This window comes from Conger conger, chromosome 7 (genome assembly GCF_963514075.1).
Source record: "Conger conger chromosome 7, fConCon1.1, whole genome shotgun sequence".
In the NCBI taxonomy this organism is placed as follows: domain Eukaryota; kingdom Metazoa; phylum Chordata; class Actinopteri; order Anguilliformes; family Congridae; genus Conger; species Conger conger.
Genome location: NC_083766.1, coordinates 35806879 through 35834208, shown reverse-complemented (window position 1 = coordinate 35834208; position 27330 = coordinate 35806879). Strand labels below are relative to the sequence as shown.

At 43.8% G+C, this 27330-nt stretch overlaps 2 protein-coding genes across 2 annotated transcripts in view; one reads left to right on the top strand and one right to left on the bottom strand.

Annotated features, from left to right (window-relative positions):
• Positions 1-26605, top strand: part of jam3b (junctional adhesion molecule 3b) — a 34030-nt gene extending 7425 nt beyond the window's left edge. Inside the window, exons 2-9 of the mRNA XM_061248113.1 lie at positions 19822-19890; positions 20079-20192; positions 20415-20567; positions 21428-21630; positions 22170-22269; positions 22676-22805; positions 23111-23165; positions 23430-26605. Of these exons, the coding sequence (XP_061104097.1) occupies positions 19822-19890; positions 20079-20192; positions 20415-20567; positions 21428-21630; positions 22170-22269; positions 22676-22805; positions 23111-23165; positions 23430-23465 (860 nt within the window). The 3' untranslated portion in view covers positions 23466-26605. The remainder of the gene's footprint in view (positions 1-19821; positions 19891-20078; positions 20193-20414; positions 20568-21427; positions 21631-22169; positions 22270-22675; positions 22806-23110; positions 23166-23429) is intronic.
• ncapd3 (non-SMC condensin II complex, subunit D3) overlaps positions 26606-27330 on the bottom strand; it is a 31705-nt gene continuing 30980 nt past the window's right edge. The window contains exon 35 of the mRNA XM_061248111.1: positions 26606-26875. Within this exon, the coding sequence (XP_061104095.1) occupies positions 26803-26875 (73 nt within the window). The 3' untranslated portion in view covers positions 26606-26802. The remainder of the gene's footprint in view (positions 26876-27330) is intronic.

Sequence of the window (27330 nt, the reverse complement as noted above, 5' to 3'; positions counted from 1 at the left end):
GGTATTTTTCCAGCTTAACAAATTAAATGCTTGCTTGAGTAAGCAGGTTTTCATGGCAGCATGGTGAGGCCCTCCCCCCTCTCCCGAAATGAGAGACAAAAGATGAAGATGGAATAATTTAGTGACTGACTAACCTGTTGACGCGGACAGCTTTAGCCGCCTTCTCGAGCAAATTTAGAATGAGGAGGAGAGCCTAGCGAGGAGAATACAGAAAAGGTCAAACATCTACCACATATGCAGGCCTCCATTACTCTACCATTAAAAGCCTTATATAAGAAAATGTAATGTCTGTTCGAGAGGCTCTGCCATTGAGCTGAGACTGAATATAAATATTTATATATTTTATTGAGCGCATGGAGACATCTGTGGTGCTTTCTTGCCTCGGACACTTGGGCTTGGATAAATTAAATGTAAAAGTTGTTTTTATAATGGTGTGTCATGCACGCAAGTGACTCTCGGTGTGTGTTGGCTGCACAGCTGCCTCTGGCCGGAGTTTGTGCCCGGGTAAGTGCATGCTTGGCATTTTTTCGTTGGAGTGCTGCTGGTGGCATGTGGCTAGCGGAGAAGGGTGATGCCATTTCCCCCGTTCCATTTCCTTTAGCAAAAACATAGTAGGCAAACTGATTAATACAGTTTCCATAAATTCCGTGTATTTCCGTGGCATGCGATCATGACTAGGGGGGTTTGCTGGAAGATTCCTCCTTGTTCTAAAGTGGGAGGAAAGCACGGGGTTAGCTTGCTTGGCTCGTAGCAGGATGAGGGTAATTTTAGTAGCAAAGCCTTGTGCAGGGTACTGTCGGGACGGTACTACATGGACAGATGACAAGGCCAGATTTTTCCCTCCTGAAAAGGCCAAAGTGAGGAAGTGTGCGGTTTCTGGAACACATTTTCATAAACAGTGCTGTGTCAGACGGGCAGCTGTGGAGCGGACAGGATTTTAGCATGAGGAGAAGATAGAAAACAAACAGACGAGACCTCGAAAAAGAAAACGCTCTTTTGCCAGCATCAGGATTTTCTTGTTATCTGCATGTTACAGTTATGTAGCTTGCCAGTTCCTGTTCCCAGCAACCCCCACGTTTGATTTGAAATGAGGTAAAAATACAGGGTGGTGAGGATGTAATCTTATCTTTCCCCAGTGGGAGAGTACTATCTTTCCCAACCCAGTTAAATGTGTTTACACAGTGGCAGTTATCAGAGCTTACAAAACTGCCTTAAAAGGAGCCGCTAAGGCCTACAAGATGTCTCATTTGGGAGTATAATTCCAGTAGGAGCAGTCTTGGAATGGAAATCTCAGATCAGTATCAGATCGATTGCCATTACAGGCAGAAACAGGATTTCTCATGTTATTTCCAGAAATGTGATTTTGATGTCTATTGTCATGTGCCTGTCATTTCAACATTTTGTAGGCTTTCTGTCATCAAACGTGGCCATGGATAGAGCTCCTCCAATAACTACCGTGCTCGCCATCTTTTTTGCTAGCTCCAGACTAATTTTAGAGCAGCTGCATGTTTGTTCTAGCTTTGTTCTAGGTGTTTGTTCTGGGCAGCAGAAATGCTTTGCTACTCATGAACATCATGAATTAATTTGGCAGTGTGAGCGCTTGACCAAGGAGAAGCAAAATTCAAAGGCAAACCTGTGGGCGTGAGAATGATCCCTCCCGGGCCTTAACTCGTCTCAAACAGAAGCATGCGTAACATAGCAACAACAGAGATTAAGATGAAGACAGATTAATGCAGACTTTTTAAAACCTATGTAATCCTGATTGAAGGAACAATGTTTCCGAAGTCAGGATTACTGTAGGTTGTGTCAGAGAATGGCATGCTTTCTGTTCCTTTTCCTATTTCCACTATGGGACTGCTCCAAATCCAGTGCCAGTTTCACTGGTTTAGCCCCAAGATTATACTCTTTACCTTTAAACATTCACAATTCATGAATTACAAATTAATCTGTCCATTTGTCTACAAGCAGCAGAGCAACATCCTATTCCCCCCTCGTAGCTTTTCTGTTTGACCTCTTTATCAAACACGTAGACTGGGGATGTGCGCTGTGCACAGTAACAGTAGGGATGCTTTGCTTTAATAGCCCTGTTCCTTGAATTAGTAGCCCATGAGAATTTGTACTGCAAGAATACTATATATAATGAAATAATTTTGGCCATATGCATCAAATGGCATATCAGAGACGGAATTTGATTTGCAATGAAAACCAGAGCCTTGTGGGGGGTTCCATTGCAACATTATCTCCTTGAGGTTATGTGGATCCTTATGGATTAAGGCTAGATTAATTTAGAACTCTGACCCGCCCACTAATGCCAAACATGATATTGACAGCAGATTGTTCCGAGTTGGAATACTGCTGTGCCCCGGGAGTGCCATCTTGTACGGTGGATTCATAAGCATTTTCACTCAAAACATTGTTTAGCTGTAAATAAGATGGAAAGACACTTCAGTGTGATGGCGTGGTTCAAGTCTTAGTTTTTGGTTTGAGCAGGACAGAAAGCCAGGACTGGCAATGAAGCTTGTGATATGACATTATTTGTGCTGATAGAAAAGAAAAAAAAGAGTAAAATCAGATTGAGTCGTCTGGATCATGCGCTGACAACCCTGTGAAATCAGGCCCCTGCACAGTCTCACTGCCGAAGCAAACCTTCTCCCACCATACAAATGGAGAATTTGCCACGCTCAAAGTCTGGACTTGGAGAACCATATTGGAATCAGGCGACTCGCAATTTGCTACACCCCGAAAATGTGACTCAGATGTAGGGTTGTAGGAGTTGTAGATTTTAAAACAAAGAAAGCACAGATGTGCACTGCATGAAATATTAAAAACACAAAACACCAGAGACACAAGGCGGGCAACAAATAATTTATTGAGAAAATAAATAAAACCAACTTTAGGAATTCAAGAAGAAAGGCTTTTAGCTGAGATCGCCTCAGTTCAAGGCGGCTTCTTCCCAGGGGAACTGGGATTGAGTAGCCCGGCGGGCTAATAACAGGAACAAAAGAGAAAAGTTTACTTGAGGCCAGAGCTTTTTGATGGTGTCTACAATACAGGCTCTTTTTTTTCCGCCTCTTTCCAGTTTTGGCAGGAAAGCTATTCTTAAAGGCTCTCCGCACATCCATGGCATCTTCCCAGCGAATCTGTAGTACCTGGAAAAAAGGCGAGTGGCGGGAAGCCACCCTGGGCACTTGGCGTTGAACCTGCGTGCCTTAAGAGTTGTTCATGCAGGCGCAGCCAGCCATGCAGTCCTATTTCACATTGGCCTCAGTTCCCACTCGGTATCAACCTCCATATGTCTGTGGGCAGGTCTGGCGGGGCAGGTGGTGGGGTTGGAGGCAGCGGGATAGTGCTGGGCCTTATTGCTTCGCCCTCCTCTGTGAGCATCAGTGAGAAGAACCCCTGGAGGCCCTGCCTTTGCGTCCACTTGTCCGAAGCCCCAGATGGCCGCCGTGGAGGTAGCGGTATGTGGGTTTAAGCCGGTGGGAGCCGGCGTGAATTGGCGTCTCTCCAGAGTCAAATTGGAGCGGTTTCAGGAGCTCAGACAAGCAATTAGCCAACGAGCCGGAGCCGGAGCCGTCGTTGGCTGCGCCGCTTATCAGAGGCGGGGCTAATTGCTCTGCCCAGCTGCGTGGGCTCCATTGAAATCTGGGCATTCTGCGAGCGGGGCAGCAGCTGGGCTCTGATTCTCCATGTTGGGCTACGCCTCACTGTAGCTTTATCTCCGTGGATGTATCAAAGCAGCGCCATTTTTTGCAGATTTTTGTGTCTCTGCACGTAATTGCTATCTCGAAAGACACCGATACAGGCGAACGACTGGGCTGTGATTTAAGAACAGGGATTAAGAAGCAAAACTGGTTTCCGGGAAATCTGAATTCTGCTTATGGTTTAAAGTCCAGATGTGTGCTTTTTCGTTGTGACTGCAACTTAGTCTGTAGTCATTAAATGTCTTAAATTAAATGTGACTGATCTGTAATGCAAATATGTTTAACTGTCTTGAAGGACAGAGAGGAACCATTTTGAAATGTCCTTGGCTGGCAGTCACAGCGGAGTTGAAGAATAAATTCAGTGTGAAGCGCCCTATTGTTATTAAAATGAATAATTAATTTCTTGCCTGTAGAAATATTCTGAGTCAGAATGAGAATTTTTTATTTTTCTTCAACTACAGGAGATAAGACCCACTCTTAAAGCTTAATTAAAACAGAGGCCACTTCATAAGGGAACAGTGATTGTCAAAGTGGATTTGTGGCAAATTTTTTTGGGGAAACGCCTTTCCCTCTTAAACAGGGCAAAAAAATAGGTAGACAACCCAAACAGTAATAAGGTTAGCAGGTGTCTCCTATTCTCGTCAGGCGGAGGACTTCCGTTAATTTGCCGTTGTTTTCCTGTGGAACGCGGCCCGCTCCTGCCGGGTGACGAGACAGCCCGTGCTGGGGTGGGGGGGGGGGGAAGCCCACGGCATGGTTGGAATGGAGAGCTCAGCGCTTTTTCGGAAGTGTTGTCAGAAGGAAGCCGGCGTTTCCCACACCGCCGAGTTCCTTCTGGAGCAGGTGACCGCGGAATGCTCTCCCAGGGAGGTCAGTCCCAGCTATGGGCTCAGTGCCCCCCCCAAACCCCAACCCCCAACCCCCACCCCCACCCCCACTTCCCCACCTGTTGCCCGGCAACATTCCCCTCAGGGGTGCTCAGGCGGCCAATGCGAACTATTCGAGTCTGGAGTATGCCTGCGTGCCCATTTGTTGTTTGGAAGGGATGTTTGGAAGGCGGTCACTTTTTCCTGGCCAGTCTTGTTGCGGGGAGGAACCTGCCATCTTCACTGGTACATAAGCAACATTTTCCTTATCATGTAGCTAGCTATCCCTGGTGGGAGATATCTCATTATTGTCCTTTCATTCATATTAACACTGTGTGTTGGAGTAAGTGGAATCCTTTCTATCCCAGGAGGCTGTTCTGATTAAAAGCTCTCCTCTCCTAATGCTGTTCTAGTAAGGACTCCTTTAACAATTCAGCTCGGCTGCTCCTGCCAACATTGTACCATGGAGATTTTTTTAAAAAGACTTCTTTAAAAATGCATGAGAGGGAATTTACTGCAGAGCCAGTGCTAAATCCACTCTAATAAAAGTGCAGTTTATTCTGAACAGAGAACATTTGATCCCTTATTGGACTACTATACTGTTAGGAGTTGAATTACCAATGAAGATTTTACTGTATTAGTATTTCCAGGCGTTCTGTTTTTGATAAACGACACCGTATTATGTCGGGGAAATGAGCCGTATGTGCAGATTGAGCAGCAGAAGGGCCGAGCCCGTACGCTCATAAATACAGCGGCGGGCGGATGGAGAGCGGAGGCCGCGGGCGCGGCGGTAACACGATCTTCCGCTGAAGGTGCCGCTTTCTCCGGACGAAGGCGCCACCCCCCGAGTGACAGCGGCAAGCCCGGGAGGCGACCCTTTCCCCTCCGCCGGCCCGACAAAACTCTCCATCACCTGTGACCCACTGACCATCTGAGGGGAATCTCGCTTTCAGAAGCCCCGCGGCGTCACCGCTCCGAGCCCCCGGCCCCCACCGCTCACGCACGGGGGTCAGGGCGGGGAGGGGCGGGGCCGGTGAAGGGAGTGGGGCAGTACGAAAATAACCGCAAATTTCAAGCCTGCCGCTCATCTGGAACTCTTGGACGTAGTTCTGTCGGGGCGAGCCGTTCGTTGAAGGATACGCCCCGGCGAGTGGATGACTGCACCCACCCATACACCCCACCCCCCGGCCCAAAATGTGAGGACAGTCTGAAGCACGCGCCAGCCTGCGGCCCCCGCCCTCTGGTGGAATGACTGTGGAACGTGACCGTTTTTCAGTTTGTTTTCAAATGTTCAAAGGCAGTTTCACAGTGTGAACGCTGTTGCATTTCTACCGCATCTGTGAGGTCGCCTTGGATGCTGTTATCACTGCATATCACGGTTACTGTACTGAAGCAGTCATGTATGAAAGGCATTTATGGCTGACTTACTCATAATCGAAACAAATACTACAAAATGCCTATTTTCTACACTGTGAAACATTGAATATAATTTACTGCCTGTATTCCGTTCAAAAATAATTTGTTGTTGACTTCCTTCTATTTTAAAGAACTGAAAACATGGATTGAAAATATGTATGTATCCAACTAAGTGCAGAGCTGCAGAAATGAGTGATCCAGTACTACAATTACAAAAGCCTGCACAGGCCAGTGAATTCGCTCTGAAAATAAATTATTGGCATCCAAACGCCAGAACTGCCAGTGAGCTTGGCAGCCCACAACAGGGAGGGGACATGAAACTGGGTTTCTTACGGCTATGTAGGTTCAGCTCATTCAACAGACTTCTGGAGACAGCCCCCTACATTATAATTTGCTTTGTACAACATGGGGTTTGTTCACTAGTGCAAACAATGGGAAATTACTGGAGTCTGTTTCTGCGAGGGGGGTGGAGGGGGGGGGGGGGGGGGTCATACAGAAGACAATGGAAACTGCGTATTCTCTGCCTGGCCTGCAGTTTCCCTGTGCCAACACAATCTCCACGTGAACATCGGCGGTTGGGAGGCGAATTATGGACTGTTTCATGAGCATCCGACTGCAGTTTTTCTGATGGGTCCGAGGCAGCATACGTTCCAGGAAATAAAGGAACTCATTCTCGACACACAAACCACTTAATCTTGATTTTAAACCGTGTCACAACCAAGGCTGAGGTCGCTCAGTTGTAAATTGTACTTGAACAGCTTCTTGCCCCCTTCTGAGGTGAGGAGGTTAACACAGATTCTTTTGTTTAATTTGCAGCAATCGAAGGCGTCTGCGACTGTCTTGTTGTGACTGTCCCGGTTTTTATTTATTTATTTTTGTAACCTTTATTTAACCAGGGGTCACATTGAGATTGACATCCCTTTTGCAAGTGATACCTGGAGCCTGCATGTCTTTGGACTGTGGGAGGAAACCGGAGCACTCGGAGGAAATCCAAGCAAACAGGGGTGGAACATGTAGATCCGTCCAGCCAGGCAACAGTCATAACTACTGTGCTACCTTGCCACCAAATTTACAACAACAAAAAAACCCAGTGTGCGATTGGAATGGTGGAAATAAAAAATAAAAAAGGCTTTTAGAAAAAAAAAAAAAAAGGCACACCCAAATCTGTTGGTGACCCCAGTGACCTCTTCTACTCAGCTCTTTCCATTGTAGAGCATCGTTTGCACAGGAAGTGAGAAGGATTAGTGCTCAGGCCCTGGCTAAACCAACAGTCTCCTCTGGCTGTGTAAGGCTGCATTATTTAGCTGTCATATAGGAGTTACCTCACCGGTGTCTGCTGCTCCATCAGGGCTTTCAACAGGGCATTCTTATCACCAGACGAGCGCCTCACAACATATCAGCGCTGCGGCCTAACAAATATGCCACGCTTTGTACCCTCACCCCGGACCGCTGAACAGGCAGTGGCAGAAATGGACGCTATGCGGGCGGCCTGTAGCGTGGTAGGGGCGGCCTGTAGCGTAGTGGTTAAGGTACATGACCCCCGGTGTAGCCACAATATGATCCACACAGCCGTTGGGCCCTTGAGCAAGGCCCTTAACCCTGCATTGCTCCAGGGGAGGATTGTCTCCTGCTTAGTCTAATCAGCTGTAAGTCGCTTTGGATAAAAGCGTCAGCCAAATTACATGTAATGTAATGTAACGCCTGAATTGGCAGGGGTGGGCCACAGTGCTTGGTTATTGTCATGTCTCTACGTGCATGAGGAATTATGCTGGATTGGAATTGTGTTGGAAAATGGATTTAGTTAACATCGGGAGCTGTATATATCCCAGGACCATGTGGGGTGGGGTGGGGTGGGGGTGGGGGTGGGGATTACAAGCTCAGGTTCTCCAGACTTCAGCTCTCACTCGCAAAACCCACCCACAGATTTGACCCATATAATGTATGTGATATTATTGTATCCCATTGTTGCCATGAACACTGATCTCAGGTTTATACTTAGCTAACACCCTCTCCATCAAATGGACTCTAAATCATGGGGTTTACAATGGATGCGTTGTAACCACTGACAGAAAAAATTTACTCAAAAATAGAATGGCCATCCCATAATATTTCACCGCGAATCCAATTAAAGCCACAAAATAGTTTTTTTCTAAAAGGGAGGAAGCCCGTTTTTTCAACACACTTGGAAAAGGCTCTCACTGAAATTGCACACCTAATTAGGATTACAGAAGAGCTCAGTCTGCCTGGACTAGAATGCAAGGCATTTGCAGTGAGCAGAGCTGAAGCCATCTGCGCCGTTAGCCTGGAGCAGCTAATTCTGGCACCAAGTACAACCCAATTTACAGATTCTCCCTGCGTCGGCTTCAGCTGAGAATGCAGGGACTTCTCTTTCAGCTAAAGGCACTGCAGTGAGCCCAGTTACGCCTTACATCTCCTTAAGCCCGACAGAGGAGATTTACATAGTTATTTTCGGGACCCAAGAGGACATTGTGCATCACTAGTAGAATGATTAAAAACTGGCAGATGTGTGCCGAAGATCGTGGCATTCCCCTCGTAGTTTATGCCCATTGAGAAGAGAGCCCCTGTCATCTTCCCGAGGTATACGAGTTGAAAAATGGGCTAGAGACAGATCTCATTAGTGCAGAGGGGGGGGTCACAATGGACCACGGACGACAGGAGGCGTGGGACCCACGAATCCTACCTGAAAAGGCGGCCAATTACCATGGTCTGTGGTCAAGGGCCAGCACTGACGAGGCCTATAAATAACTGGTGCTTCCTCAACACTAACCGGTTCACACCACCCAGAAGAGAATAACCCACCCCCCACCATTACTAAACTGACAAAAGCCCAAATTACTATAGCAACGCAAGGGACTGCTTGGGTATACCAATCACAAACAGGCACTAACTTTAAGCTTACTAGTGCCACTTGAGCTCAGCCCAGCTTGACAGAAAGAGCTAAATTACTCATTGTGCACTACAGAATGCTTATGAACACTGTTCACCTACAGATGGTGCTAGCTGTGTATTGGACCAATCTCGTTTAGTCCATAGAACTTCTGGGAAAGTATACAGTGTAAGATGTAGACATGAGATCTAATTGAGTTAATCTGCCCAGTAAGAATTTAGCTTTTCTTTGATCTTCTTCTTCTGGTCTACGAAGCAAAATAAATCATCAGTGAGCCAGTCTGCAATTCTGCTGAACAGCATGTACAAACATAAGTGGGCACTGCTTGGATTACATTTTTAGTATGCACATTCCTTTTGGCTGGTGATTTTTACTTGTTACCATCTTCAATACTTCAGTTGTTTTTTTTGCATATTTTAAGTTCTTGTTGATGTGCTCAGTACTTCAGATGTTTATATCATATTTTCAGGTGCAAAACAAAACTTGTTGTAAATCTCAATCTGGCACACCTAGGTGAATCCACAGCAAAACTGAACTGTCAATATTCCGGTGTCTCTGCTGCACAAGGGGATGCAAGGGTGGGGTTCGCTGTTCCACGCGGCCTGAATCTGGAATGCGTTTATTCAGAAAAGCACAATTGCCCTCAGCCATTGTTCTTCAATTTAGCATTCATTCACTCCCACAGCCTGAAACTGTGTGACAAAACAATGGTCTCGATGGACATTCACGGGGGCCAGGGCTTCTGTAAGCCGTATGACGGTACACAAGAGGGCCATTTTCATCAAGGCAAAACCAGTGTCAATGAACCAACAATTCCGTCCCAAATGGATGTGCCAACTTGCTCCCTGGCATTGTCCCCACATGAAATCCCTCTCACTTTGTTTTCCTCTTTGTGTTAATCTTTGCATTGCGTTGCACTGTCAGCTGATGGCCCCATGGCAGAATTCAGCGCATCATTTCATCTTTAGCACCCAGGGGGTCCCGGAACTGAGGTGAACCCTGATGAGTTGTATCTTAGGAGTTGGAAGCCCGCAGGAGGGCAGGCAGACTAGGCCTAACGCGGGCACCGATGCTGACGTGAAGTGACATGTTCCCAGGGGCCCTGTGACACAGCCCTTCTCTCCCTCCCATTGGTCAGAAAGGGCTTAATCTTTGACCTGCATGGAAATCAGGGAGCCCTTGCCACCCATGTTCACGCTGACGGCGGTCCAGTGTGTTGTTCAGTCAGGCCTGTTTGCGGTCATTTATTCAGCATAAATTAATTAGAAATGCCTCATGGAAATGATGGTTGAGACCTGGAATGAGCACACTGCAAATTAAATCGTGTCCCTCCTGATTCCGTTATAATTGAATTTATACATCGCCCAACCCATAGGACAGTTTGATTAATTGTGTATTCAGTTTTGTGTGCGTCTCTTAAGGAGCAGGCTATTTTAAGTCCAGTTGAAGTCGCAGCACTTAAGATGGTGACATCCCCACATTTTGCACTTAACTTTAAGATTAAGTGTGGCTACATTTGGTCTGGTGTTTTGGAACATCCAAGTTATTTTCACTTTGAGCCTTGCGTTATCTCAGCGGGTAGACTATATTTAGTGACTGTATTTATTCTACAAGGGTTCAAATTATTGCGATTATCTATGTGATCACTTGGAACCATACTTCCCTCTAGTGTTTTCAGCGCACTTGTCCCTGGTTCTGATTTGCACTTTATTGTACGTTGCTCTGGTTAGGAGTGTATGTTGAATGACTATAATTTAATGTGACTATTCAAAGGAAAGACTACAAAGACACTTTCATTTCCATGAGACCAATCAATATAAATAGGTATTTCTGTGTGCGGTTGGCACACTAAAAAGGACTTAATTTGCGCTTTGGACACACTGAAGAACGTAAAAAGATATTTTTTTCTAAAGGGTTCCAAGTCAGACCCGTAACTTTAGGAGACATGGGAGAACAGGGGCTAGAAAACAAGTTTTCCTTAACCTCAGAGGCCACGTTCTCCTGACCTCTGTTCACGTGAGTAGCGGGATCATGAGAGCTGCGAAGCTCCCAGGCATGAAAGCTTCTCAGCTGCCCTGGAGGGGCTTACTGAAGCTGCCTGTAAACACCCTTGTACTCCACTGTAATGCCCAGTCTGGGAAGACACAGGGGTACAGAGGCAGAGCACACATGTACTCTGTAAAGAAGACAATGGGAAGAATGTGACACCCTCACTAAAGAGGTCAAATGGGCCTCTTTTATCTCTCAAGGCCTTTTATACACGTTTATGTAAATGAGAGGAAAGTTCAGGAGAAGGCCCTTAATGACAGCATTTCTATAACAATAATCTGTTGTGCAAAGAAGCTCTGTGTCTCCCATCCCCCTCCCCTCCCCAGCCCCCCTAGGGGAGCAGAGCTGGTTGTAAAAATAGCATGAGATTGTGGGGTGAAAGAGTTAAGCAGTTCGATCAGCTGTTTAGGCGGAGGGGACATGGGACCTGGAAGTCAACAACTCTCGCTGCCGCCCGCAGCTGCCATAACAGAACCTGCGGTTCCTCCGCCCCGGCAGGGCTCCTGACAGGCCGCTGCCGCCGCCGTTATTTTTACCGAAAGCGTGTGAACCTCGTTCGGAGGGGCCCAGAACAGGTGAGGCCCCAAGTTCGCTGGAGCACGAGGGGCCTTCGCTCGCCCCCGTCGGTTTCTTCGCACCGCCGTGAGGATTGTGGGCGGGATTTGTTTTCTGGCGCACAGCGTATTTGCTGCCGTAGTCGCCACCGGTAATGAGACGTTGGTGAAGAGTTTGGTAAATATGATCTGATTTTGAATGGGCCGTATTGTGTGTGGAGTTCTCATTGCTTCCTTTTGGGGTGGAATGCATGATTATTCTGGCCTGGTTTGAGAGTCTGTAACAGAGCCTTTTTTGTCAGAATGAAGAATGACTATGCAGAGGATAAAGACACTGTCAGCCCTTGTTCCAGTTACCGATGCAGAACCGTATTATAAACTATAAAGGAATAAACGGTTCTTAAGTTTGGCATCATTCACTATTTTTGTGCTCGCTGTGAATTTGATTAATGCTTCTAGTTCCTCCACTCCTTTTTTTAAATGACATCCTCAAAACCCCCATTGATTTCCTGCCACTTAAATTGCTAAATTGCAAATCTTACTAAATTGCTCAAGTTTAGCCAGCAACATGCAGCACAGATACATTTCTTAGTGCAAGCACTTTAACATCTAATACAGACTATTTGTGGCACAGAAGGCATTATTGGGTGCAGTGCTTGGGTGAACACATTATCTGAGCGTGATATCTGATGCCTAGATTTATTCCCAGATCACATGTCCCTACAGTTCCCTCAGTTGAGGACAATAACAATACTTTTAGCCGAGCCACATGGAGTGCATCAAGGGATGGCTACCCCAGTGCGTATCGGGAGTATGTTTCTTTGCCGCAATTAATGCTTCACAGACGTGTTAAAGGCAGTCTTAAGAGGGCTTGAGTTTGGAAAAAAGAGCCTGCTCCAGCAGAAGGGGGCCAAGTGTAATATTCGGATGACTCGCAGAGGGGCCTGTAGGACACATCCAGTCCGATATGATCCCATACACTCCCATCCAGAGTTGCTGACAGGGAATAACGGATTTCTCCACGGTCACCAGTTCATCAGCAAGTGCACAGTCCTTTCTCTCCCGGAGGAACGGAATCAATGTAGCAGTTTAAAAATAACAAGGAATATTATCCGCTTAGTGTGTTCGCTGCAGTGGATACTGTGAATGTACCCTGGCCAGCTGTGATCAATCAGGCGCTATTCCTGTTCACTGCTCCCTCACCCACAAGCCCCTTCTGTTGATCGCAGGACACGCGTTGATATGGCAGAAGGGTGTGGGGCGTATTCAAAGGCCTTGCTGAACACACTTTGGAGAGCTTTCAACATCTGCAATAAAATCTTGTCTCAAAGGATTCGGAAACCCTCATTCCCCAAGATTCCGGGCTATTTGCCCAACCCGCAGAAGGCCCTTCTGGAGGGAGGGAGGGAAATCCTGTCTGCCTGCAGTCCCTGGTTCCCTGTGATTTCACAAGCCAGCAGTGGCCATCTCACCTCTCATCCACAATGCAAACAGCCACATGAAGGAGTGAGCGTCACTTCACAGTTGATGCTATAACCTGACCCTTTACTGTGCATCCGAGGGTGAGCGGGAAAAGAGGAGTAAAGGCCTGTGTCCATGTGCTTGTGCTGCATTATTTGGGAATGTAACACACATGGAAATTATTTTTTGGATTACACCGAGAAGCAGCCCCTGTGCTTCCCCAGAAATGGGAGATGGGAGATGGGAACTTCATCCAGATGCGCCCATTTTCCACACCGCTGCTGCCCAGGGCAGGAAAAGAGGAGAGGAGAGTAGAAGAGAGGATAGGAGAGATGTAGGTCACCAAACACCTGTACCGTTCCAGGACTCCGGTAATCCCAAAGACAGCCCTGAACCATTCGCACCTCGCGTTGGAGGACAGCCAGCTTCCGCGAAGATAGCGGAAAGCACGCCGACGCGTCCATCCAGATGACCCGCTCGGGCACACGCTGCGGCACTGAGAGCTCGCTGGTGGGGGAAGCCCGCGCCCCCCGAGGGCGATGGTCCCGCCGGGTCCCTCTGGAGCTCGCTGCCCGGCAGGACGTGACCGTCGGAGAAGAAGCGAGACGGGGGAAACCTGCTGCATTCAGCACTCTGCTCGCTCTCCGCTGCTTTCCTAAACTCATCCCCGCTGACAGGTTATTTAAAAACCGCAACTGTCACAACCGCCGAGCGGCAAGGAGGTTGCAATTACTCCGATTTATCATACGGCGGTGATACTGACATTTTCCCCAGCTTTGGTCCAGAGCTGTGCCAGTTACTGTGGATTTTTGACTGGCTGTCATGCTAATAATAATAATTCAAATCTTAGATGGGGCATTGCTGTGAGTAAGAGATTGGGGTGTGGAATATCTGTATCTGTTAAAACTAATGTGTTCCTGTATTTTGATAGAAAATCAGATGTAAGAATCAAAATAATATCGACATTTTATAATGGTCTCTTTTATCATGGCAATACTTGTGCTTTTCTGGCCAGGCCTCAAGGTTCTGGAAGAGCAGGCAGCTCTATCGAATCTGTAACAACCTCAACGATTTTATCTTCCGAGTTCATTGCTGAGTTAAAAAATAAATATTGAGCTATGGATAGTTATCAGGTCATGTCGGCTAGCTTGCCAATTAAGCAAGCTAGTTCTGCTACTGCTAGTTTTCCCCACATTTCCTCCCACAGATTATGTTCATGCTACACATTCAAGGCTCAAGAGTAACTATGCATTACTAAAAGTAGAAAGCAGAACACTACTGCCAACACCTGCAAATGTTATATTCAGTAGCAATCAAACAAGTCAAAGATTTGTGTGTGTGTGTGAGGGGGTGTCCACAGAAGACCCATCCCTTAGACCCCTACCACAGTACAATCTGTCATACGATTCCATTAGGAATGGGGGTATATGGAACTCTGAAAATTCAGTGAAATGACACAATTGTCATTGTCAGAAAAGTTGAAACATTCATTGGAATTGTTTCTCGCATTACTCTCACTTCACTTCTGAAACAGGCTTAAATTTTTTAGCTAGAAATACTAAATACGAAATGCTAGTAATAATCAAACATGATCACATAAGGACATTATTTTTGTCTGTGGGCATTCCAGAAGATGCAGTGTAAGATGCAGTGTAGCCAAATAATCGGTCTAACCTGAAGATGACAACCACCGGAAGAAAAACTGATACCATTTTTGGATTCTGAAAAATGAGAAAAACATGTTTAAAAAACAGGCTTAATGTCATAAATAATGTAGTGTGGGTCTGTGACAAAGAACCTGAAAGCTAGTAACCACCAGAAGGACCCAGTACATTGGATGAACTGTGAGTTCAAAGTGAGCTTGGACGGTTCCTGCCTACCATAAAGGCATTAAAGACACTGCATTGGCGGCGTGGGCATGTTTTACTGCACGCATGAGATTTCCATCCTTCTTTTCATCGTGCTGCTCATTCCAAACCAAGCTGATTTATATGCAACCACATGTAGTTAACGGTGTCTTGCCAATTTCTTGCCAAACGTCTTTAATGCTTGCTTTTTGTGGAAATCACAAAGAGGTGCTTTTTGTAGTAACACTAGATTTTCAACTTATACATTTCAACTACTTATCGGTGTATATCCAAATAGGGTTTAGTTACAGCCCGAGAAAGAGATTTTACCACATGGGATAATAGGACAACATTGTCAGTCACTCGAAGGGAATCAGATTCATGTAAGTTAATAATAGTGATAATACTACATCTTTTAAAAGAACAGTATTGTTTAGACATTTAAGGCTTTAAAAAATGGCTACAGCAGTTCACTGTAGCAGTACAAGGTAAAGGCAAACTGAAATCAGTTTGCATGTTTCTGTGCAAGATGTGTAACAAGCTAGTGTAAAATGATGTAGGTATTTGCTCAACGTTTTACTTTTTAAATAAAACGGTATTAAATCATTTGAAAGCCTGGCTTTCTGAGGTGTGCTTGTTTAACACTGATAGGTTCTGAGGTATTATTTGTCCTGACAAGGTTTTTTGTTGTTGTTGTTGTTCTCGGGCTGTCCAGGAGTTATACCGATTCCAGAATGTTCTGAACCTTTTAGCACAGTGTCAAACTCGCTCAAGCGCCAGTCCAACAGTAATGTTGCCCGAGCCAACGGGGAAGAATGTAGAGGAGAGGTTTGCCTGGCCGTTTAGTAGCCCCACTCCTTTACCCAAAATACATTTCTGCAATATATGCGACACTGGGGTATTATTAGGCTACATGTTTTACATTCTCATAAGGTATTTAGAGAATGCGCGAATAAGAGAACTTGGGGTAAGATGCAAGTCGTTTTGCTGGTAACTTCGAACTTGGCATTTCTCTGTACACATGCATAATGTGTGTATGTCGTCCAATGTATAGACATATAAGGAATAACCGTGGTAATAGATGAAAAGTTGTAGAATGTAGAATGCACTTTAGATCGATTTGCCTCATAAAATCTTCATAGACTGCGCATTCATTAAAGCCATGTGATACTTTTTCTTGATATGAATTTGCTAGGCTCTATTCATTTTTACACCTTAAAAGAATATATTGTAGTTAGGAATAGCCTAATTATCTACCAGGAGAGATTCTATTCTTACAAGCCAGTAGAATCATTTAGGAATGTTTGTTATAATTATAAGTTATAATTTATACACAGGGAAATGGAGAAAAATGTATCCTTGCCAGAGGGCATGAAGAAAGACCGTTGTGCAGAGAAACGTTTTCGTCTTCGAATGGTTGCCCGAAACAGTTGGTCTCATTAGAATGTGATTATAATTAATTGTGGATCAAACAAGATATGCATCAGCAAGACGCTTTACAAAATATTTATATTATGGTAGTTAGGAACTTGTCAGAGGAATGGGGTCATAAAATATGATTTATGATTTCATCTTGTTAATCAGAACAGTCTGTCCACAGTGTTTGCAGCTTTCAGCATGCCGTCACCTTGTTGTCTGGTTGCTTGGCAACAGTGAACCCAGATCTTGGATTGATACGCTCGGTAGAAGATTATTCTTCTTTGCTGACTTTTTTAATCAAGTGGATGCGGTTGACATTTGGACAAGATGTTCTGTCACACGGCTGTGGCTACGAGGCCCTGTCAGAAACATTAAGCGGTTGCTAAATTTGGGATGTTAAAAAAAACCTGTCACAGTGTGTTTTTCTTACCATTAGAATCTTGCTTTTATTTCCAGCTCATCACTTTCCCCTTGGGGTTTCTCAACAGCTTCGTGCTGAATGTGTAGCAAACCTGAAAATATTTTGCGGGGTTTATCGAGACAGCTCGAGGTGTTAGCATAGTTTTGAATGTCAAGTATCGTGATAGCAGCCGAGGGCAGAAAACCAGCGTTCCTCGGGAGACGCACAGCTTCTACAGACAACAGCACTTTGCGAACTGCCAGAGAATGCGTTCAAGATAAAGGTACAAGGATTTAAGCGTCGATGCTTCGCAAGCTTCAAAGTAGCGTGCCTCCAGAGACAAATCAGAGGCGTCACTCACATCTTTCAGTCTCAGTGTAGAAAGTAAGGCTTGGTCTGTTAAACGTGTGACTGTAGAACAATCTAGAAATTTTATCAAGATGCAGTCCAGTAGTATCATTAAAGCCAAAGCCAAAACAGATATAAAACATTAAGTAGGCTATAAAGAAACAAATGAGGCATTAAATGAAACAGCAACATGATAAGTGGATAAGATTACAATATAATCTTCAGTCTGATAAATTGTAGGAATTGTCAAATTAAAGCGTATTGTGAAAACTAGGTACAGGCAGATGGAAACATGTTTGATGTGTAAAAATAAAATAATCTTCCACATCAGGTTCTTTCAGAATATCATGCAAATCAGTGTGAATTATATTCTCTAAAACTGTCAGCAACAATGTGGACCTGACCTTGAGCATCTGAAATGATTTAAAGTGCTTGTTTTCTGTTAATATAGAGTCTACTGAGTTGCAATTTTATATATTTAAGCACACATTTGTGAAGGTCTTCTCTGATGAGGGAATGACAGGTGTTTGTGCGATTACAGATCCCGATTGCTATCATTTAAGCCATCCAGTTCAAGCCGGTTAATGTCAAAGTCGGTTAAACATAAATGCAGTCTGTACGACATCAAAATTATGGACGTCCACGAGATCATAACATACTCCACAATCTCTTTTTAATTTGCAAGGAGAGCAACAGAGATTACAATATGTAAGCAAAGTTTACATTATTAAAAATGTTCACTGAGCATTTAATCTGGCAAGCATTCACAATGTAAAATCCCGACAGATGCACACAGGTTTTTCATCTTGGACAGAGATTGCATCAGCATTAGATGGACACTGATTTTGTGCATTTTTTTTATTTTTATCTTTGTACAATTTTTTGACTATGGAAGTATTTGCCTTAAAGATGCAAGGATATGACATCGACGGTCACAGTAATGTTTTCAGCAAAGCAGCTGGAAATTGTCAGCCATCCTCTTAACTGTTCCTGCCTAGAGAGGCACATGCCTGGATTCATTTTTGTTCACGGATAGCTAAATTAAGGGCCGGGCCTCGGCCTCGGGATGGGGAGAAGGAGACGAGGGGGACAGAGGTCTGGCAGGTGTTAAAACCGAAATGACAGTGGAGTTAAGACCGTGCTGTGAAAACACGAAGTGCGCTTGCTGCGAGGCCCGTGATGATACAAGCTCATAAGATTAAGCGGATTACGTTGTTTACTTCCACGCCGCCTTGGATCGACCCCAGTGAACTTCCACTACTGCCGCTGCGATGGACAGACATGGACCAGGGCTGACCTGTCTGGCCTTCTGAGAGGAGGGGCGGGGCTTATGCGGATGAACTGACCAGAACACATCAGTCACAGCTCAGACTCCTTCCTGACTAACCCTGGTCTGGGTATTAGGAAAAACTACAAAAATCCTCCTACCAAAAATACAACTTGCTGGATGAACAGATAATGCTCTCTAGGTAGACTACAGTCTCCTTCCACATCATTAAAGTGTTTGCAGATTAAACCTCTTAAGCATCATCCCTTTTCTCAACATAAGCTTGAAAATTACATACCCAAAATTAAATTCCTACTATTCTTGAACCCTTTTGACTACAGGATTAATCGTGGGATCTTCTGAAAGGTTACCCTTTGGGGTTTGTTTTCCAAGAGTCATAATTACTGTAAGTACTACTAAATCAAAGTTACAGAAGATCAAACCCAGTGGAGGATTTTCTGTTTTTGAGTGGATACAGATTATTGTGGTGCTGCCTGGCAAGCTTAGAAACACAATGGAGCCACAGCCAAAACACTGGACAAATTCTTTCAAATTTGGTGACAAATTACTAAAAATGAACATTCTGCAAGAGATTCCTTGGAAGTCCCCCAAATGAAGTCCTCTATTTAGACGTAGGCATCGCAAATTTGTTGCAAAATATCAACCTTTTTGGCCATAATATTTCCTAAAAACTGTTTTTGCCGAAGCAACAGGATTACCGATACTGGTCAGAGAAGTTCGTATGTGGACTCTTCTTGTTCCAGAGAGCCTATACAAAATGTAGGTAATAGCATTCATATGTACAAGTACAGTACTTTTGTTGAAGTATGCAGTGGCGAAAGGAACAAGTAAACAATGGGCATTCTATCGACGTGCACAATGGTAAACAATGGGTATTCGATGAGACTTAAGGTGTTAAACAATGATGGCCCCTGGAACAGAACTACCTTTAGAACACTTTCTTTAAAAAAAACAGTGTATGTGCGAATTCTTAGTGGGACGGATGACAGAGGGTTTTGACACTGTTGAGGGAGATTGTATACCAGGAGGGTTCTGATACACTCACATGACTTTGGCATGTCTGTCTGAGCAGGCCCCAGACCCGTCAGATGCATGATGTCAGACGTCATGGGTCTTTGACCTTGGGGGGGAAGCGTGCGGGCATGTCTGTGTCCTGTCTGGCTGAAGACTTTTATTCCGCACTCGTGCTCTAAGTTAGCACACTGCCCTGTCTTTGTGGACAGGCAGTTGGCACGCCTGCAGAGTGACTGCACGCACGTAGCTACCTGTAGGGGCAGACAGGCATCGCTGGCGCCCATAAACCATGGATGGTAGGAGATCCTGCCAGCAGTACAGAAAGGCTAAAAGAATGTGTCCTGGGTGGGGGAGTCCAGCATGACTGTACTTTTCTTTCTCTTGGTTTCCAAAAAAGACAGGGCTGCTCTTGTGACACACTTTCAGACCCTGTAGCAGAAGTCATGTGGTTAACTTGTTTTTAAGGAATATCAGCCTTCAATATTAAAATATTCTATGGTTTTTAGTCCATTATAACTAATGCTGTTTCTTTCTCTTCCTCATACAGGCTACATCACCACCTTGGCGGTGATACTCAAAACTGCAAACAAGTCGCCGTGGGCCAATGAGTTTGAATGTAAGGGGCAAATAAAGATAATGTGCCTTGTCATTAAAGCACACAGGTGCCATTCTGCGTGAGGTTTCTGTGAGAAATACATGCCTTGTGTACAGTTAGCCTGAAATTAAACCAGACCACACCAATGTAAGCACCTGCCCATGATCCTTGGCAACACTTTCCGACTCTCATTTCTTGTACCTTTTCAGCTATTGAATTGTCCTGTTTGATAGAGTCCATCTCCACAAACAACCCCAGAATCGAGTGGAAGAAAATAAAAAATGACGAACCTAGTTATGTTTACTTCGAGAAACGGATTTCAGGTAAGAGCCAAGGATTGTTATTCTGACTTCAGCTCTGCATTTGAAAAACATTATTAGCTTATGGTGAAATTATCAGTCAATTTTACTTAAATTAGCTCATCAATCTTTCTTTTTTTAAATGAAACGACTAACTACAAGATAATAATTGGTTTGCTTCCTTTTTTCATAATGTTGCTTAATATGCTGGGCTAAATGTTCTTGGATGTGTTTTTCTCTCAACAGGGGACTTGGAAAGCAGAGCGAAAATCAGGGAGCCGGCGACTTTAGTGATATTCAACACCACGAGATCTGACACTGCTCAATATCGCTGTGAGGTCACCGCTCCGTACGACCAGAAGTCCTTTGACGAGATTTTAATAGACCTTGTCGTACGAGGTACGTGCATACTCCCGATATTGTTACTCATCTACATTACAGATCATATAAGCCAAGCTATTTCACCTTCTTTTGCTTCATTGACAATATCGCATTATTGTTTGTGTCATCTTGTTGAGGGGGGACTGTCTGATATGATCCGTACTGAGTGATATAATCCATAAGCTTCTATACAGTAAATACTCAGCTGGACTGGAGGAAAAAAAGCACCACCTAGTGCCCAGTCGTGGAAGTGCAGGCAGTCACATTAAATCCCATTGAAAGCCAGTGCCAGAGATGCCTATCCTCACGCCTGACACAAATAGTGCTTTTGTGGGATATTACACAAAAGTTTCAGATTAGACTTAAGTGTGGACCCAGGTCTAAATGCTTGGCCTTAAGAGAAAGTGTTCACATTTGAATTTTGCGTGGAGCCATGTAAACAGCACAGATGAATGGGGGTAACCCCAGCATAGTTTAGACAGGCTTGTTTTTGATTTCCGGGACGAGGAAATTAATTTTGCACTCTTGCGTCCGCCATCCCCATCTGTGAGGCCGTAAGCTGAAACTGTGTTGCCCGTCACGGCAATTCCTGGCTCATGCCTATGGCGCATTCAGAACGACCTCAGCCAGAGGCCTGTTCTGGGCTATATGGGGAAAATCTCTGAAACAGCATCCGAGTTTAATCGGGGCTAAAGTTGGAAAGCGCGGCTATGTTGGGCTGGCAGGGATAGGTGTGGGTAACAGAAAGAGCACATTCCCCAGCCCCCCCTGACCGTGCTTATGTGTTTACCAATCCGGGTTCCTGGAGGGTGCCCTTTAAAGACTGAAGGGTAACACGGCGAATCGATCCGACCCTTGCCTTTGTCCTGCCCCTGCAGTGAAGCCTGTGGTGCCCAGGTGCAGCGTGCCCAAATCCGTGCCCGTGGGGAAGTCGGCTGAGCTTCGTTGCGTGGAGGACGAGGGTTTCCCCCAGTCCAAGTACCAGTGGTTCCGCGACAAGGAGGAAATCCCGGAGGACCCGAAGAGCAGCCCCAAGTTCTTGAACTCCACGTACACGCTCAACACCAACAGTGGAACGCTGGTGAGAAGACATCGGACAGATGCGGGCTGGGGGGGGGGGGGAGGTCGGTGTGGCCCTGGGAGCAGGGGAGAGAGGGGAGGGGAGGGGAAGGGGAAAGGGAGGGGAGAGGAATGGGGGATATTTGGATATTTTAGGAAGACAGTTGATGTGTTAGGGCTTGGGCCACATGGGGAATCTGCTGTCCTCGTTTTCACATTCCACAGGCATCACGCTGCCCTGCCTGTCACCCTCCGCAGTGACACGGCCCTCGCGCCCGCCTCTAAAGGTTGCAATTACCGCTGCTAACTTCCAGCCCGGTCCCAAAGAGGACAGGGAGTAACACTACGCTGTCGGGTTCCTCACATAGAACGTTCCGGGCGTGTTCCGAACGTCTTATTTGCACGTCCAGCACTCCTATATTCGACCTGAGCCCTGCCCGGAGCTGATATGGAAAACAAGGCCACAACGTGGGCCTGCAGCAGAAATAACCCGATGCTGGCGGCGGTAACGGGAGATGACGGTACTGACAGGTCGTTTTGTCCATGGTTTTCCCTCTGCAGAAGTTCAGCGCAGTCAGGAAAGAGGATGTGGGGGAATACTACTGCAAGGCCAAGAACGAAGCCGGCCAGTCGCAGTGCGGCCCACAGAAGATGGAAGTCTGTAAGTCTTTCGGCTGACAGGACTGAGCTCACAAGGGGCACACTTAAGACCCTTTTTCCCCTAGTGAAGCACGTCAGTCAACCCATCAGCCCTTAGTGAGGCAGGGAACCTTCAGATGCTCTTCCGTGGTGACCTGTACTCAAATGCCTCTGAACCTCATGAATTCAAGCTTTACTTCTGAACTTCAGGATGAATGTCGTAAATAGTTTCTTAAATTGATACATCAATACAATGTGTGTGATAAAATAAACTTTAAGATAATTAGGATTTGTGTTATGTTATTAAAAACCATACATTTTGCTGCAGGTTTTGTATTTTTCCATGTTTAACCGCCTGTTCAGTCTGTTTGGAGACACTATCCCAACTCACCTCCAAATTCTGATCGTTTCCCATCTTTTCGCTCCAGACGACATCAACGTCGCCGGGATCATCTTGGGGGTGCTGGTGGTGGTGGTGGTCCTGCTGTGTATAACAGTGGGGATATGCTGTGCATATAAGCGCGGATACTTCGTTAGCCAGAAGGAAACAGCAAACAAGTGAGTGTGCTATCACAAAAACCCAGTAAGTCCATTTCTCCAGCTCAATGTTTTGGGAGGAAAGCAGGTATTGTGCTCTAGTATGGTATATTGTAGGATCGTGCTGATAACTACTGTTAAAATGGCTCCTTTGATTATTCATTTTTTTGACCCTGCATATAATTTGTCTGGGACCCAAATGTATTTTTTCACTAGGCCCAAAGAAATCCAAAGGGCAGTGGCCTGACCAAATTTTTCTGAATCTTGTGTAGTTCCTGCTGAACAAAAAAAAAAACGTAATTTTCCTTATTTTTCTGTCCACTCAGCTACAAAGCTCCAGCAAAAGGAGACGGGGTGGACTACGTCAGGACGGAGGACGAGGTACAGCCATAGCGACAGCGCTGTCTCAGCTGTATAAATAGCTGTATAAATAACATTTGCCATTCGCGGTTGTTTCGCCAAGTTCCCGTTGTTGCGCTGTAGTAGTGTGCTGCACGCAACGAGCAAACCAGCATTTAAAAATATGATATTATTATATTATAAACATTAAGTTCTTCAACTTGTAATGCTACTTGCTGAATGAACATAGTATGAAAATATTTTTTTACCCATGACTCACTCTTCTTGAATCTTCTCCGTTCATAGGGTGACTTCCGACACAAATCCTCATTTGTCATTTGAAGAAGACAAAAACAAAAAAAAAACCAGAAAAGATCGGAGTGAATCAAAGTCGAAGGCGTGCTACCTCCGGCTAAACCTCCGAGCTTACGAGACAACTGACGAGCCGCCACAGCACGAGCCTGGAACCCAGGCATGTCTGCAATGAAATCACTTGAGTTTGCCAAAGGTGACAAGTTATTACATATAATAATTAGTTATAATAGCTACAGTAAAAATCATATGGAACACAATCTAGGAATAGAAAAGGCACTTGGTTTCCTTGTCCCTTTAAATATTATTTTCATGTCCTCACCAAACAAAACTTCATATTTTCTAAGTCCTGGAGCTTCATTTTACAGCAAAATGCATGTTTTTAGATATAAGGATCAAACTGACTGAAAACGGAGACGAGCTTTGGACAAAAAAAAGGCTGGCCAATATACTGTCAACAGACTGGATTACAATTTAAAGACATGCATTGCTACTGTAAACATCTTGATCCAAACCTATTGACATTTCTATAACTCACCATTTTTTGTACCAACAAAATTTGTCAAGCTATTTTTGATGGAATATATTTTGAAATGCCTATAGATAAAGGTTTACTTTTTTAAATATTTGTAATATACTAACATGAAAGCCAATTTTGTTCTTTTTATTGGTTGTGAAAAAATAGTTAACATTTTTAACCACACAGTATTCAATCAGCATTGTCACAAAAATACCAAACTTTTTTTTTTTCCCCATTACAAAATTATTTGCATCAGCATATCAAAGTTCTTTCTCCAAAATTCTGGTCTTATTTTCTTTACTGCTGGGATTAAAAAATGTTACTATTAAAAAAGAAAATTATGTAGATAGTCTTAGTGATGAATATTGACGCCAGCAAAATGCTGGTGGACATTATAAAATATGTCAGTTCAGTGTGCTCTTGATTCAAGTGACCTTCTGTTTATCTTGTAAATACTGGATATACTGTCCAAGTTGGCTTTTTTAGTTTTGAAGCTCAGAATACTTTTGGCAATTAGGAAAGCTTTTTTTGTTTTCTATTATAACACAGGGTTTTTGTTAGCTAACAATTGTATTGTATTGGTTGTATATAGATAAGATGTGCAAATAAAAAAAGCTTTTTTCTCTCAAAAAGGCAATGTACAATGAAGACTACGTAAATTGATGAGAGGGCCAGCATTATACGAGGCAAAATGAAACTCTTTACATAGTATTACGTGAAAATGAATTCCACACTTGCACTTGGTAGAGAGAGGATATGCCTTAGTTGGTGCACTGTGTTGTGTACACGGATATCCATTACTTGTGAACATTATTATTATTTTTGGCAAAGCTGATCCACTCAACACAACAAAAAAAAAAATATATATATATATATGAGGTGTAGCAACATTTAGGAAATTGTTTTTATTTCCGATACTTATGGATAAAATCTCAGTGTTAGGAGATGACAGAACAACTGGCAGATTTTTGTTCTGTTCAGGTGCAGGGAAGAAATTTAAAACAGTATTTAAAAAATAATAATAATTGTGTACATTTTAAAATTATGGTTCACTTTTTGGATGTCTTTTTGAATATCAGTTTTAGTTTTTGTGTGATATTTTAAGATGCTTGCAAGTTTCTGATAATCTAGCAGTTTTACAATGATTGGTGTAAAGGGACAAATTTATGAAGGAGGAAAATACACAGGTAACTCCAAAACAGCTTTTTACAGTGACCCTATCCTTCCAGAGGCCATACATATGAACACAAACAAAATAAAAATCTGTTTTAATTTCATGCTGGTATCAACATGTCCCCACTGCCTGCTCTCAGACAACTGGGCTGGACCAAGGATTTCAAGCTGTTGATACAGGACTCCATGCCCTGAGAAAATGTGGCAATTTTCTAATACATCCTTCGCCGGACACAAAATATGTTGGGGCCAATCAAAAACACAAACCAACATTGAAATACCAAATAACTCCAGAAAGTGAACTAGACCTTCATTGTAGAAAGCAGAAAGCATATAATGTTCTGCAACAGATGACAAATTAGGAAAGCAAAGCACATTACTTCAGAAAAATGATAAACGTGATTTTTCTTCCCTGATGTCAGCCAAATGTAGATCATTCCTCTCAAGTGCCTTTTTTGCCTTAAGTGGAGGAAAAAACAAAAATCTCAGAGGAAAACGATGATTGGATATATAGCTCTGCCCCAATATCGTTATTTCTTTGTTTTTGGAGGTTGTTGATGTCAAGTTTCTTGACTTTGTCTTCAACAGTCAAGCATCATGCCAAATGTGTGCATTTTCATTCTATATTTAATCAAGCAGTAAATATTTCTGGAAAATGCATCATCTTGGACAGTGTTCGAAAACAGTCTAGGCTTCGGATTTCACTAGGGAAAGGAGGTCCGGTGTTTGAGAGGAATGATTTTTTTTCAGCAGACTATTCATATTTATACTAAACTCAGTGTAAATCTAACTTTCCTTTTGAATTGCTTAGTCAGGCACTGGCTTCATCAATTCAAATCCTCGGTCAAGCAAACAGAAAAAGATGAATACATTTTTCTTATTTATATATATATATATATATATATAATATATATATATATATGTAGCCATAAAAAAAAAAAAGTGTAAATAGATTATATTTTTCTTCGCAAATTAGACTTGTTCATTTGAAGTAGAGGTAGATAATTTTATTATGCATTAGTGCCTAAATCTAGTGTAAAATATTTTGGTAAAGACACATAGCACTAGTATCCACAGAAACACATATAGTCATTCAAACTTTCAAGATGCACAATTCAGCATTTGGCATATGCAGTGAACGTGATAAAGCATGCACCGTGTGCCAAACTAGTTTCACAAATACAGCCAGCTTAATTATGAAGAATCCTTACATTTTAAGCAGACTTTTTGGAGTGGGGTTTTCATAAATGCTTGGATGAGTTTTCATTTGGAGTTTTCCCTCTACAACACAGATTTGCAACACTGAGGAACTGTGAGAAATTGAGATTCACAACCCGTTTTTTCTTGAGGGTTCATAACATAAAAATACAGACTTGTCATAAGAATCCATGTAATGACCCTCGGACAGGGCGCCCTGGTGAAAATCCTGTGTGAATCCTTGAGCTGTATGTTTGTGATGAATAAAACTCACTTCTAATACGTTGTCATTTTTATTTATTTACACAAGCATTGAAAATGGCATGCTAAATTCAGACATGTGATACACAGTGCAGAGGAAATGATTGAAGGTGGTATATAAACATAGGACAGGCAGAGAAAATACAGGACAAACTTCTAACTTCTGGGGAAGCGCAGAAAGAACATTGGCATCTTTAATGTCACTTTATTTTTAAACTACAGTCTTTGTCTTCTTGATCCTCTTCGACAAAGAGGGGATTCCACGTTCCACTGTCGGGGTGCGGGAGTGCTGAAATAGATTGGGAGTCGCAGAGATCTCAGTTGACTATAGACTTTCTTGTCCAACCATCTGGAGAGTACTTCCTCAGTATAGTCACTGAAGTGAACCAGGTAGCGCTAACCTGAATATACAGTATGCTTTGAGCCTTCATAGTATTTTCTAGATTTGCTGTTCACATACCCTCTGAAACATCATATCCCATGGCAAGAGGAATTAAAATATTAATGAGAGTGGCAGTGAAAGGTTCTCTAGCTATTGCTTGAAAAAAAAAAAAAAAAACTTCACTATACACTATGAAACTAAAATTAGCGTAAAGAATTTGATTGATTGAACCATCAGGACACCCAGGACATCCATTTTCCTATTGTATGGCATCCTACATGTATGGCATGCTATACAGCAGACTTAATATGGTGCCTTTATAAAGTAAAACAGCAATTGGTTGAAAAGGCAGGTACAGGAAT